This window comes from Syngnathoides biaculeatus, chromosome 15 (assembly GCF_019802595.1).
Source record: "Syngnathoides biaculeatus isolate LvHL_M chromosome 15, ASM1980259v1, whole genome shotgun sequence".
Lineage (NCBI taxonomy): Eukaryota > Metazoa > Chordata > Actinopteri > Syngnathiformes > Syngnathidae > Syngnathoides > Syngnathoides biaculeatus.
The window spans coordinates 22,635,782-22,650,718 of record NC_084654.1 but is presented as its reverse complement, the minus strand read 5'-3'; the positions used below and the strand labels follow the sequence as shown (position 1 = coordinate 22,650,718).

The window sequence follows — 14,937 nt, the reverse complement described above, 5'->3', positions numbered from 1 at the left end:
GCCTGCACCAAAGGCAGGCAGGTGTACCACTACACCGTGACATCTCGAAAACATGCAACATTAATTGCCCATAGGTGTGATTGCGAGTGCGACTGGTGTCTGTCTCCGATCGGCTGGCGACCAGTTCAGAGTGAATCTCGCCTGCTGCCCGTTGATAGGCTCCAGCACTCCCGCCACCCTTGTGAGGATAGGCGGCTCAGAAAATGGATCAATCCAAGAAGTTGAAATTCAGATGAAAAAGATAAGAGGGGGAATTTTTATTGTAAAAAAATATAATAATAATAATGATCTCAATCTCACAATAAAATTTCCCTTTGGAGTCTGAGTGTAAATAAATCTCCAAGCCTTAATTATTCATCCATTCATTTCCTTATCATCTCTCGGGTCACGGTGTGCTGGATAAACTTTTGAACGACATTGATTGTCACTTTATTGTTTCGATGTTCAGATTGCTCCATAACTTCAGACCTTTCACCATCGCACCCCTTTCCATCACTTTAGTTTTTAATCTTAGTAGAATATCGAGAATTTCGCATTATATATATAAAAAAAAAAACTGTCTTGAATCAACTGTGTTGACAATTTTAAAATATAAATAAATATCGTGTGTGTGTGCATATATATACATATATATATATATATATATGCTCCGAAAAGAAAAGATGAAGAAGGCTCCCTTGCGGTCTAATATATTTCCCCCAAAACTGTACAGTATATCTATTTTTGTCATCAACAAACAATTGAGCGTCGAAGAAGAAAGTGGGGGGGCTGATGACGTATAAAACACAGATATGATTGTGAATACCGAACACGCCCTGTTTGAGCTGCGTGCCTTTGGCTACTCTAAACCAGGAGGGTCAAAGTATCTATGCAATAACTATGTAAAGACGACAAAAAAAAAAGACAAGAGGATGCCGGCATATTATACTTTATACCGTTGCGGATAACGCCGCACAATAATGATGAAAGTCAAGACTAACTTTTAACAGGTTTTAAGTCTATTATCCTACGCCATTGCGACACTGATAGCACACGTTTTGATCGTTATAGAAAAATAATGCACGTCTTGTGAAAATTAGCTGAGAAAAGAGCAAGTTATGAGTTAATTTTAATGTCTTTGACGAGAACATGAACCTTTCAAACATGGCCGCCGCGTAGGCACGTTGCAACGCTGAGCTGCTGCAACGCGGAAGTGTATCTCGTCTTGCTATCTATGGTGACGCCCATCCGTCGTCTCTGATTGGCTGAGCCATCGTGTACGTAGCAACGGTCCGGAAGATGTCGCTCTGCCCAGTCCGAAAAAACTTCCGCCTTAACTTGTTCAGAAAACATAGCTGCTGCAGCTAAAAAAAAAAAAAAAAAAAGAGAGAGACAAGAGATCTTTTTCGGACGACGTAAGCGGCCCCGATTTAGTGGTCCGAACACAGGTAGAGCCAAGCACACGCTTCGCACCTCGTGGCGCATCCTCCACGGAACCACTTTGACGACACCGGATTTTTTCTTTTGCGGGGCCGAGGCAGACGTGAACGATTTGAGCTCGCGAAGCTAGCGCGGCTAGGACGTCCGCCGTGTTGGGGTGAATGCTGCTAACACTTTGGCTACTCCTTATAGCGATCCGCGCGGGCTGCATAGCTAGTTGTTCGTCATCGAAACTGTGATTAAATCTGACACTTGGAGCCGTTTGGTGTCCCGGGGAGACCCGTTTCGACCGTCTCTGTGCCTCAATTGTAGCGGTAGGACCGAGTTCTACGTCGGCTACTGTCGAAGCTAGCGTAGCGAGCTAGCCACCGTTAACAGGCTGCGTTCAATGAAGGCTTGGAGAGAAAAAACACTGTTGCATTATCGACACATTCAACTGGGGAAAGACTTCCTTTCAGTAACATCCGTCTGGCATTTTCTTACCTTCTTACGTCGTTTATTATCCAAAAGGGTCTATATACATGTACTGTAGCTCCAAACACCGGTATTATCATGGACCGCTTCCACTTAGCGAAATGTTAAAAGGACTCTCACAGGTTGGCCTGCCACTCCCATCGCTTTCTCTTTCTGTTTGTCTTTCTGTCATGCACGCACACCTCTTCCTAATTCCACTTTGTCTTAAAAATATGTGTGTTTTTTTTTTTTAAATAATCCAAATGTGTATTCACCCAATCCGGTGTATGAGCCACCCATTTCCGCATGAACCAAAACCGGCCTAATCACTTCCTCCAGTTTCCGATGATTGACAAGAGACTCTTTCCGTGTAGGTTTGGGCTCCATTCGTGCTCATAAAGATCAAATTACATAAATAAATTATATGCATGTATTCAACTTTTACGTAAATACATTTGAGCAAGGTCGGATTTAAACAAGTAATCAAATCGTAGCCATCCTCGTTAGCGTAGCATAATCAGCCATCTCGTTTTCTTGGGACGGGTCATGTGACGTTTTGCAACTTAGCCGTCATCAATAAAGTAAATATTTTTAGGTGTGTAGGAAAATACTACAAGGAAATATTGCAGTTTATGAAAAGATACCAGGAACATTACAAGGACAAAGTCGATATAGAACGGGAGGGAAACGCTTGCCGGTTTACAAAAACTCCAAATAGTGAAGGAGAAAAACTTATTTTAAAAAATAAAATCTTGATATTCGAGGGGGAAGCGTAATTTTGCAAGAATAAAGTCTATTAAATAGATAGCTAGATAATAAAGTCTTTAGCAGTAGTTACTAAATATTTTAATAAAAAGATGGAGGAAAAAATACATTTTACCTGACATATTCCTCTCAAAATATTACAATAAATAGTCTGGTTTACAAGAATAAAAAACTTAAAAGAGGCAAAAAAAAATACACGGGAATGAACTGGGCATATTAGAAGAAACAAAAAATATTGCAAGGGAAATTTTACAAAAATAACTTAAAAATTTTACATTGGGAAGTCATAATTTTGCAAGAACAAAGTCAATATAGATTCGGGGAAACGCCGGTTTACACAAAGTCCAACTAGTGAAGGAGAAAAACTAATTTTAAAGAATAAAATCTTGATATTAGAGGGGGAAACGTAATTTTGCAAGAATAAAGTCTACATTGGCAATAGTTACTAAATATTTTAATAATAAGATGGAGGAAAAAAATACATTTTATCTTACATATTCCTCTTAAAATATTACAGTAAATAGTCTTTTTTACAAGAATAAAAAACTTAATAGAGGCAAAAAAATACACTGGAATGAACTGGGCATATTGGAATAAACCAATAAAAATATTGCAAAGGAAATTTTACAAAAATAACTTTAAAATTTTACATTGGGAAATTATAATTTTACAAGAATAAAGTCAATATAGAATGGGGGAAACGCTTGCCGGTTTACACAAGGTCCAAATAGTGAAGGAGAAAAACTCATTTGAAGAAATAAAATCTTGATATTAGAGGGGGAAACATAATTTTGCAAGAATAACGTCTACGTCGGCAATAGTTACTCAATATTTCAAGAAAAAGATGGGAAAAAAATACATTTTATCTTACATATTCCTCTTAAAATATTACAATAAATAGTCTGTTTTACAAGAATAAAAAACTTAAAAGAGGAAAAAAATACACTGGAATGAACTGGGCATATTAGAAGAAACAAAGATATTGCAAGGGAAATTTTACATTGGAAAATCCTAATTTTACAAGAATAACGCCTTGTATTAAGAGAATAAAATACAAAAGATTTAAGGCTAACTATTACAAGAAAAACAATAGAAAGCAAGAATTGAGATCAAATATTGTTTATGTGTGGGGGTGGGGTGGGATAGGGTTAGGTCCTCAAGTGGGATTTTTTAAAGAAATATTATAGTGTAAAGTTATAAGAATAATATCATTTTGAGCAAAGCACATATTGTTTTAACTGGCTTTACTTCTGATTTTTCCCTTTTCTGTTTGTTTTTAAAGGTCGCCGTCTCTGCGGAGAGCACGTCTTTTTATTTTATTTTTTTATTTTAAGACTCTGCATGTGTGCGCGTGTATGTGATTGAGTTTATTTGTGTATATGTGTGCGTGTGCGTGCGTGCATGTGTGCGAGTGCGTGTTACCCCCCAAGCGCCATTTGACAGAGAGCCACTCCTCCCTGGAGGATGACAATGGAGGAGATGAAGAATGAAGCGGAGACAAACTCCATGGTATCCATGACGCTCTACACAGTGATGTACCCAGTCTTTAACGAGGTAAAGGACCGTTTTTTAAATATTATTTTAGTGGCACGGTTTCTTTTTCAGGATAGTACAGCAATGCCTGTGTTCTCAACCGCAATCCGTTCTAGAAAACGATTCGTGAAGTGATTTGTTCGAAAACCGAATCGATGTTTCCCATTACAATGAATGGAGAAAGAAATAATGCGTTCCAAGCCTAAAAAAAATTGGGTTTTTAAAGCATTTTTATAGCTGTTTGTGATAATAAACTGCATAGTGGACATACAAATATAGTTTAAATACTTTATATAATAAAATAATTTAAAAAATGTATTTTTTGCTTTAAATATATGCTTCAGTAATGGAGTACGCTAAGCTTGGAGTGCATTGCCGTATCTGCAACGACTCGGCCCCCAGCCTTGTAAACTTTTTTTCTTAACAAAAGTACGGAATAACTTTAAACAAGGAACTTTTCTTCTTTGGAGCCATGATTGGGGGTTAATACGGTAGTCCTCCATAAGAAGAATATATTTGTGCATTTGATGTAAGCGCAACACTTTAAGAGTACAATAAGTTTCTAACTGCATTTAAATAACATTATGATGTTGCTAACCAATGATGACAAAAGTACTTCTTATGATTAATGCAACATGTCTTTCTGTAAAAAAAAAAAAAAAAAAATCCAGTGGTGGGCGGTGCATAAGTTTGCTGTTATTATAAACCACATTGATAGGCTGCGTAAGGACTGTAACATTTGCAATTATGAGTGTACCCCTTTAAGAGGGGAGGGGGGCGGTGCAAGGCAAACTAGGAAGAAGAGTGCGTCCGGTCGATCGCGATGGACACATTGAGCACCCCTGCTGTACACAGTATGTCGTTATGAGGGCTCTGCGAGCCATAGGTTCCCAACCCCAGCCATAGTGGGTGGGGTTGTAAATGCCCAGGATGCCCGTTTTCAGCTATTTTAATTTGCGCTCAAACACCTGGCAGAGGAGGCGGATGGATTTCTCATGAATGTACGACATGTAAATAAGGTTCACTCTGATTGGATTGCTGTTGTCCTTAATTTGAATATGGGAAACAGCTTCGCTCTGATGGTTAATTTTGGCGGCCGGGCGTTCATTGCTACGTCGCATTCAATTTCAATCTCCCCCCCCCCGACAGCCGGTTTGCACTTTTCGATATTGCCTTGTGCTATCGTTGTGAAGAAGAACCACGACTATGCGGGGATCACTGTACTGTACATGTCTGCCTTTGTCACTGACCCTGTGCACTTTCTGCTTTCTGCCTAAGCTGGAGAGAATCAACCTATCGGCAGCTCAGACTCTCAGAGCAGCCTTCGTTAAGGTAAATACGGGAGAGAAAAGTATTGCCATTTTCATTCATTCATTCATATTACAGCTTTACCAATATTACTATGACTGCCATTTCGACCAGATTGTTGTTGTTCAGCACAGGTGTTAAATGCAAGGCCCGGGGGCCATATCCGACCCCCACGTGATTTTATGTGGCCCGCAGAGGCAAATCTCGTTTGTCAACTTCCATGGTTCTTGTGAAAATCTGGACCAAAATTTCAAATTGTCATTTTCTATAAATGATAATATTGTGATATTACGAGTGTTTTTGAATGACCAAACATGAAAAATTGTTGAAAAACTCATTACACTTGATTTCTGATTCCAAAAATAGTTCATAAATGGGAATACGATCAGGCGATTAAATATTTTTTACGTTTCACAGTCATAATGGCGCTCTGAGGGAACCCATAACTACAATGTGGCCCTTGAAAAAAATTAATTTGACTCCTCTGTTGTACAGTGTTTTTACAAAGATTTAGTCATTGTTTTCACAGTAAAAAAAATGAGGAAAAAATGTTTTACATGAAAAGTTGTAGTATGCTAACAAAAAAAACACTTTAGTTGAAGTTGCATTTTCATTATAAAAGAATACATATGTTTTTAAGGTTATTGTTGCCAGTCAAATAATACAAAAATAGATATTTTGTAAAAAGGACATATTTGATTGAAGTAGAATTTTAAGAAATGAAACGAAAAGTGTAAGTTACTTCGATCAGCTGAACGTCAATATAGTTGGTGTTTACTTTAGTGTATATTGATTAATGATACTTTAATGAGGTTGTGGTACACTTGTGCAGAACAATTAAATGTATATTAATAATATGGTTCTGGTAATGCCTCAAATAAAACTGCTTTCCCAAAGGGAAGAGGTTTAAGGGGCCTTCACGATAAGAACTGGTAGTCGGAAGTCTTTGTTTTTTAACAAAACTTCTTGTTCGCAGTCACATTTTTTTTTTTTGCAAACATATTTTGAATCACTCTCAGTTGAATCTATGACACGCCCTGGTCATGCTCCTCAAAAAGTGCGCCACCCAATCACGCGCCAGTGCTACTAGTGCAAATGTTAGCGTAGAGCCCTGCACACCCGTACAGCACTTTTGACTTTTTCCCCCCAATTTTTTAAATCAGGCGGAGAGGGAGAACCCCGGCCTGACGCAGGACATCATCATGAAGATCTTGGAGAAGAAGAACGTCCAAATCAACTTCACCGAATCACTGCTGCGCATGGCCGCCGACGACGTGGAGGGTGCGTATACAGAAACTGCGTTCGCCGCATACCACGCGCCCGCTCGCCCCGTGATCACGTCTGGCGACTAACCTCAATCCTTTCGTGCAGAGTTCATGATCGACCGGCCCGAGCAGGAGTTCCAGGACCTGAATGACAAGGCCCGAGCGCTGAAACACATCCTCAGCAAAATCCCAGACGAGATCAATGACAGAGTACGCTTCCTGCAGACTATTAAGTGAGTGCTGTCGTCACCAGGAGTTAGAGCCAATATATGCATTTACGTAAAAAAAAACAAAAAACAACCCACAAAATACACAAGTATGCAGCGTCATTGTGCAAGTGGACAATGAAAATCTTCCAATATTGTAAATTCCTAAAACTTTCCACCCTTAGTTCTCATTGGTTGTCTCTCCCCCATGCAGAGACATCGCCAGCGCCATTAAAGAGCTTCTGGACACGGTCAACAACGTCATTAAGAAATATCAATACCAGAATCGCAGAGTGAGTAACGCCATCCCTTGGTGCTTCAAATTATCCTTTGCATGCCTTCAATATTTTCTGATTTATGTGCGCCGGTCAAGGCCCTGGAGCATCAGAAAAAGGAGTTTGTCAAGTACTCAAAAAGCTTCAGTGACACCCTCAAAACGTACTTCAAAGATGGAAAGTAAGTACCATACAACAAGATGGCACTTCGTTTTAGATTGATCTTATTCTGGGTTTTTTTTTTTTTTTTTTCATTTTTAATATCACAAAAAAAGATGGTGTTTGGACAGCAGTTTGTAGACTTTTTGTATCCATATTAGGTCATGGACAAGCCTAACATCCCACTATCATTCTTTAGCTGCTCATCGGTGCCTCCTTTTTAAAGAAAAGGATGGCTTTCCATTGCAAAGATGACAAGTACTGCAATTCCCGGCATACAGAGTGCACCTGGTTATAAGCCTCACTGAGTACATTTGTCAAGGAAATACCATTTGGTACATGCGTACGGCGCAGCTGTGGAAAAGCCACAAGTGCCCACATTGAAACTCACATTGAAACACGAGATATTTACAAAGAAAGACGCTACACAGAAAGAGTTTAATGCTCGTGCTAACGCTAGTGCTATCGCCGAGATAACGCTAGTGCGGTGCTAAAGGTAACGGTAACGCTAACAGGGCCGGTTAAAATAAAACTTACCGGCAAATATCGCTGAGATGCGCCAGTAACACAGCAGCAACACGCTAGCACACCGCTAATGCTAGCGCAGCACTAACAGGGCCAGTAAAAGTCGCTTCCTGGGCACATATATTCCACTGGTCTCACTCTTACCTTTTCCGCTCGAGTGCCCCCTTGCGGCCGTTTGGGGAAAAAAAAAATGTACAAATTAGCCGCGTCACCGCATAAACCGCAGGGTTGAAAGCGTGTGTGGGGAAAAAAGTCACGACTCGTAGGCCGGAAATGACGATAATCATTTTTTTTTTTTTTTTTTTAATGAACTTTGGTGATGTAGATTTGCTTTTTGGGATATTTTTGTTCTCCCAAATGCAACAAGACCAAAAAAGTGATCCCAAACATAATTGATCTGAATAGGAACCTTTGTTTCGAACATCAACCAATCCTAAAAACCTGGCGACTTTCAGCAACTTATCATTATCGTGAGTGACGGCGAGGAAAGAGGTACATTGGCTCGCCGCGTGCCCACCCGTTTCCGGCACACGCAAACCATTGCGCTTAAGTATATTTACTTGACATGTCAGACGACCAGATCAAAAGAAACTAACACACTCGTTGCCAGGATTTGTCTTATTTTCACAATGCTATTGCTAACATTGGCGCTAGCTTTAGCTCAACACTAGCGCTAACGCTAACAGGGCCGATTAAAATAAAACTTGCGTGTAAATATCACTGACACACGCCAGTAACACAACGACACGCTAGCGCAGCGCTAACAGGGCCGGTAAAAGTCACTTCCTCGGCACATATATTCCACCAGCCTCTCTCTTACCTTTCCGCTCGAGTGCCCCCTTGCGGCCATAAAAAAAAAAAAAAAAAAAGGCACAAATAAGCACCGCAGAGTTGAAAGCGTGTGAAAAAAGTCGCAGCTTGTAGGCCGGAAATTACGGTACATTTTGCGAAGATGCGGCGTATTTATGGCTAAACCAAGGTGGAGAAGGCATCTTGCCGGAATATCACTTCCTGTTTGGTCGCTTAGCAACCAGAAGTGTTACGCTCAAGACCACACTATCTTACCTGAGGCCAGAGCTCACAGAGACCAAGACATATCATATCAAGTCAAGACCATGACTGAGGAAAAACCGCGATAAATCGGGAGAGACGGTGACAAATTCAAAACAGTAAAAATCAATGAAAAAAAAAAAATTAACAAGGTTGAACAGTCAAGAGCAGTCCCTCTTTAGTTAACATTTTGTTCTAAAACATTTGGTACAATGTCTGCACCTCCTTCAAAGAGCAAGTTGAAAATGTGTATAAAAAAACTGATCAACAAATTTCTTTAAAAAAAAAAAAAAGGTGAAAATGCAGATTTATAGAGCTTGGTGATGTTTAATTAAAAATAATGACCTTTCATTATTATGAGGCCGTCTTACACGTTTCACTGCCGTTTCCCAGCAGACGCGGAGTCGTGAAATGGGGAAAGTTTAGATTGGGGATGATCCGATACTTTTTTTTTTTTTTACCCACCCCTGAAATCAGACAGATTTACAATCTCAAAGATCGGACCAAGACAAGACAAGTTGCGACCAAGACTCGTCCAAATATGGGCCTGCTTCCTCCATTTTGTCATATTCACGCCGTGATGTTCTGTACCCGCTACCCGGTGGACGCAGCACAATCTTAAGTCCAGTGCGACTCACCGTTCCCAACTAAACCGGACTGTAGCAAACTCCTTTTATTAGTTTTTAGGACAAAGGCGGCTGCCATGTTTGTAGTCCTCCTGTCGCCTCACTGCTCAGCGCCGTCATCTTTTGTCTGCCAGGGCGATAAACGTCTTCAACAGCGCAAATCGGCTCATCCACCAAACCAACCTCATACTGCAGACCTTCAAGACCGGGGCCTAGCACACGCGAGGACCACGCAGAGGCGGTGAACGGGTGGCAACGGCTGCTTGGGTGGGCATGGGATTTGTGTTTGGAGCGCCTGACCCATATTTGTAAATTAGAAGGAGTTGATTTTAGGGTTGGGGGGTCCAACAGCGGAAGAGACTGAAAAGTGCCATTTCTGTAGTCATTGAGGATTTTCCAGTCTCCAGCTGAAATAGGCCCAAAAGTCTGCTTGTTTGATTTTATTTGGACAGTTTTAATTTATAACCCTGATCTGTTATTTTTCTTTTTCTTTTTTTTTTTTTTAATTTGTTCGGGGAGTAGTTTGAGGCGAGGTGTTTATTAAAGACTAATTGCCATTTTTCTAATATATACATGTTGATCATTTTATGTACAAAAAAAAAAAAAAGTATAAACATTGCAACAATTATAGCTACATGTAAGAGACGGCGTCCGTTGTGTGTCCTCGTCGCACGTGCAGATCGATCGACAAGTCTGGAAGGTGGGCGTTTTAAACCCCCCCCCCCCAGCCCCCGTGAATTTCAGACCTCTCCGTTTATCATGACCACCACAATGCCAAAAGACTTGCGAGCGCTGTGCTGTGCACCTTACTCCTTCTCGTTGTCATCATAAAAAGTCCCGCAACATTCCCTTCTTTTCAACAGAATGTCTTTGCAAGCCGAGACGCTCCTCGCTGTTGGAGGTTGTAAAGAGAGAAATGTATTTAACTTATCCTGGTTGCAAATGTTCAATAAATAGTTTCCAAATGATGACTTTATGCTTTGTTTTTTTTTTTTTTTGTTTGTTTTTTTAAATTACACTGAATTTTTTTTTTCAGTCCACTGTTGCCTTTTTATCGCAATATTTTTGGGCCTTGACTTGATTTTTTTCCATGACACTTTCGGTCGGACATTCCCCGTTTTCAAACGAAAATTTTGAGATTTTTTTTTTTTTGCTTCTGTTTTCGAACGAAAATCGGTACTCGAACGACCCAGACAAAACCCGGAAATAACACATCGTACGCGTCCAGACCAGCTGATGACTTTTGTTATTGTCTATTCCAGGGGGTTGTCAAACTCATTTTTCTCGCGGGCCACATTCTGGTTCCGGTTTCCCTCGGCGGGCCATTATGACTGTGAACCAATACAAATATTTAATCGTCTCATTGTATTTGCATCACTTACTTTTGGAATCAGAAATCAAGGGTATTGTGTTTTTCAACTATTAATGTTTGGTAACACAAAAATGCTTGGATTATCTCAACTTTATCATTTATAGACGTATATACGCATGACAATTTGAAATTTTTGTCCAAATTTTAAAAAGAATAATTGAAATTGACACTCTCGATTTGGCTTCACGGGCCACATAAAATCATGTGGTGGGCCGGATCTGTTCCCCAGGCCTCGAGTTGGACACCCGTGGTGTATTCGAATGCCCCCTGACAAAACCTGGAAATAACATCGCGGGCGGCGCAAGCAGTTGACACAACCACGACATGTTTTGTTATTGTCATTTCGAACGCCCCCCGAAAAAAAACCCAGAAATGACAATGTGTATAACGCAGCGTCTGTACACAGACGTGTCCCGGTAGTTTTTCTTCTTATCGAGGACTACCGTATTAGCCCCCAATCATGCCTCAAAAAAAAAATGTGAATTGCTTTGCTTGTTTAAAGTTATTCTGCATTTTTGTTTAAAAAAAAAAAAAAAGTTTACATAGCTGGGAGTCAAATCGCTGCAGATACGGTAATGCACTCCCAGCCTAGCATGCTCTCCAACGAAAGCATACATTTTAAGCAAAAAATAAATATATTTCTTAAATTATTTTATTATATAAAATATTAAAACTATACATGTATTTCTACTATGCAGTTTGTTATAAGGAAAAGCTAAAAAAATGCTTTAAAAAGCTCAATTATTTAGGCTTAGAACGCATTATTTCTTTTTCTATTCATTGTAATGGGAAACATCGATTCAGTTTTCAAACAAATCATTTGTAGAACAGTTTCCAGGAGTGGATTGTGATCGAGAACCGAGGCATCACTGTACTAGGTTGGTCCGCATACATATGGAAGGTAATATGTGCCACCGGGATTTGTTTTTGAAGTGTAAAGTGATCCCATTTTCAATAGTTTTCAATAATAATCTTAACAATTCAACGGGCTACAATTCGGTGTCTGGAATTTGAAAGTTAACAGTTCAAATTCAAATCCTGGTGGCACATTTTTACTTCTGTGCATACATTGCAGCATGTATCACTTTTGCCCACTAGATGACACTGCAGCCCACTTTTCTTGACTTCCCCACCTCTTGTGTTTGCCAAAGTTGCTGGGCCCAAACTCGATAAATATGACATTGGAAAAAATCCGACAGTTCACCACCAATCAAAATTGTCCCCCCCCCAAAAAAAAAAAATAAAAAATGCTGAAATATGAATGATCTTGTCTCAGTTTTCCCACAAACGTGCTGACGCAGGCAATCTGGGCCAAGGCGAAGTAGAGGTACAACGTGTAAAATGTCAATAAAAACAGAATGCAATGATTTTCAAAGGCTTTTCAACATAAATACTGAATTTCAGGTGGAAATTACATATACGGGATTACAGTTTGTTCGTGTTAATTGTTCAATTAACTGCAAAGAATGACTATTAAAGTGTTTTACAGTTATAAAAAAAGATGTGAAATACTGTTAAAATGCAATGTTAATTTGAAGCTCTTCTTGAAAAAAAAAAATGCTGTTACATTTTGTTAAATTAGTTGTAATTTTATAAGTAATTGTAAAACCACCCGCAAGGATGAGTATATAATATTTTACAGTTACAAATAATAAAAAAAACTAATGAACTGCAAATTATACAGCAATTCATTTTTGTTCTTTAAGTTTCAAGGCTGGGCTTGGATTGTAGGTTGTATGTTGATGAATGTTTCAGATTAATTTTAAAATTATGGCTCGAAGCCTGGATTAAGTTGTCACGTTAAAGTTTCACGACGTTGCGCTTTTCCGTGAAAATTGTCCAATAAAATAAAGAATCCGGTTAATTATGTATCTAAAAGCTGTTAAATCGATTCAGTGCCTAGTAGTGTAAAGAAAAATATGTACAACAACGCAGCTGAGAGACACAAGTTTTATTTATTTTTCCAATGCACGGCGAGCCATCAAATTCCCAGTGCCCTTAAAAAATAATCTTAATTTAATTCTAATTTCCAAAACATAGGTGGACAAAAATAAAATTAAAATGTTAGCCGTTTTCCTGCGTGACGTTGGTGGGCAAGCAGACTTTCGGCGGCTAATTAGCTTCAGTCTGGCTCCTTAGCTTAAAGCCACCGACGTCTTGCTAACAAGCGCGACCAAGAAATGGATTTACGAGCCTCAAAAGGTTCGCTTTGGTTCCGTTCGGGACGCTTGCCAAACACCCGTCCCATCCCCTTGCGTCATGTTTTTTTTTTTTTTTTTACCCCCCCTGTTTGCGTCTCTGCTAATCGTGTCGTCCATTTGCTTTGTTTTACTCTGATGTCCGCAGCTCGGTCGGCGTTTTCAAAATCCCTCATTTTAAACGGGATAAATAAAAGCTCGATGAATAATTTATTCATGGGTAGCTTTTGTTGCTGTTTATCAAAAAGAAGGACGAACCCGAAAATTTTAATTTCAATCGTTCACCCTACAAACATACTAAGATGACAGAAAGCTTCCTTTCCTGTCAACCAATCAGCGTTCACCTGCTTGGTTCACCCAATCCAAGAGTTGCCCGTAGGCGGAAGTTCACGTGACCGATCGGCAACATGGACTCGGGCGAGGAGGAAGTGTTGCAAAGTTTGTCACGTAAGTAAGTTGCAAATACACCACAACGCCTATCAGTGACTTTAAGACCATTTTAATGTGTAAACATACATATAATATGTTGTATGAGTGAGCTGATTGGTAATTCAATTATTTGCTATACACAAAATGCAAAGCAAAACACTGCTGGCGTGCTAATTCTTATGTCGACTGCTAACTGGCAGAGTGCTAAAGCTACTTACGAATGCTAATCATTTAGTAAAAGATTTTTAGATTTTGAAGATTTTTCTAACCATACACTGAGGACCAACATACGTAGTTTAAGGACAGAGGTTCAGCTCTCATAATTGAGGATAAAGTGAATATTAGTAGTAAAAAAAAAAAAAAACTACAAGTAGCTAGCTAGCTACTTGTAGTTTTTCAAATTCAAGCTAGCTGTCTTATGTTACTGTTTTGATTATTTTGTAATGAAATCAACTAGTTGTAATGGATGCAGAATTCCCCCTGTTGGCCGTTTTTTTTTTTTTTTTTTTTTTGTGGTTTTTGGTTGAGTTTTTACTGACCTTAATTGAACCTGGGTACATGCTTTACTCACAAAAAATAATTTTAGTCTGTATGTTTTTATAAAGTACAATATCATTGAGTACTCTTTTTTTTTTTCCCCTCATGAAAAAAAACAGATTATTATTATTATTTTTTTTTTTTTTTGTCATTGCTGGGTATTTTACATGAGGCAAATCTCCCCACTGAGCAGTTTGGAGCCAAGGTTAGGATGCGATCGCCGGGTTTTGCATCCCCGCCAGGGTCCGGGACTGATTCCTCGTCAACCCGCCGCGTCGTCCCCGCGTTCATCTCATTAAGAGCTGCCGCTGACAGGCTGCAGCAACATAATTGAGAGCCGTATGGATCGCACGGGCAGCATCGATTTCCTTCCGCAGCCTCGTAACTCACCCCCCCCACCCCGATTCCGCTCCCCCCCGTTTTCCCGGCGCCTCCCTGCCGTCTGACTCTCCGCCCGTCTTCTTCGCACGTCTGGGCCGGAGTGGCCAGACGCAAGCCTTATCTTGCCTGCCAAAAACCTGGGGCGAGAATGCGTAACGGTCCAAGGGAACCTGCGTTGAAACCTTTTGGACGTAATTCCCAAAGGTTTAAGAATATAATACATTAGATTTAGCATACAGACCCCCCACATATGATTAAGATCATGATACGAGTGCCTGGAAAAAAAAAAACGTGCCCCCTTGCCTATCAGTATTATAATTAAAATTACTTCTTTTATCAAGCAATCTTTCCAATTTATTTGACTTTAGATGACTTTTTGGGGGTCTCGATTTTTGCCCTTTCCCAAATGAAGATGACAAACGCCAGATTATTATTA

General features: G+C 39.7%; 1 protein-coding gene and 1 long non-coding RNA gene across 5 annotated transcripts in view; both read left to right on the top strand.

The window, feature by feature from the left end:
• Positions 1-1,286: 1,286 nt before the first annotated feature.
• On the top strand, positions 1,287-10,555 carry LOC133513481 (programmed cell death protein 10-B). Of its 4 annotated transcripts, none has more exons than XM_061844332.1 (8): positions 1,287-1,427; positions 3,920-4,191; positions 5,449-5,502; positions 6,642-6,759; positions 6,850-6,976; positions 7,164-7,242; positions 7,323-7,405; positions 9,719-10,555. In XM_061844332.1, exons 2-8 carry the CDS (start codon positions 4,102-4,104, stop codon positions 9,798-9,800), a joined length of 633 nt encoding a protein of 210 aa, XP_061700316.1. In that variant the 5' UTR covers positions 1,287-1,427; positions 3,920-4,101; the 3' UTR covers positions 9,801-10,555. The 4 variants fall into 4 exon arrangements, with proteins under 4 accessions (XP_061700316.1, XP_061700317.1, XP_061700319.1 ...); XM_061844333.1 differs by having other exon boundaries at positions 1,335-1,576; XM_061844335.1 differs by lacking the exon at positions 1,287-1,427 and adding an exon at positions 1,588-2,015.
• Positions 10,556-13,014: 2,459 nt separating this feature from the next.
• LOC133513484 (uncharacterized) overlaps positions 13,015-14,937 on the top strand; it is an 83,829-nt gene continuing 81,906 nt past the window's right edge. Inside the window, exon 1 of the long non-coding RNA XR_009798505.1 lies at positions 13,015-13,601. This is a non-coding gene — a long non-coding RNA (uncharacterized LOC133513484). The remainder of the gene's footprint in view (positions 13,602-14,937) is intronic.

Bases quoted from the DNA above. Each gene is read 5' to 3' on its own strand.
- LOC133513481 (XM_061844332.1), top strand. From the start codon at position 4,102: ATGACAATGGAGGAGATGAAGAATGAAGCGGAGACAAACTCCATGGTA. The intron at 6,760-6,849 runs GTGCGTATACAG...CCTTTCGTGCAG, and splicing joins GGCCGCCGACGACGTGGAGG to AGTTCATGATCGACCGGCCC. The intron at 7,406-9,718 runs GTAAGTACCATA...TTTGTCTGCCAG, and splicing joins ACGTACTTCAAAGATGGAAA to GGCGATAAACGTCTTCAACA.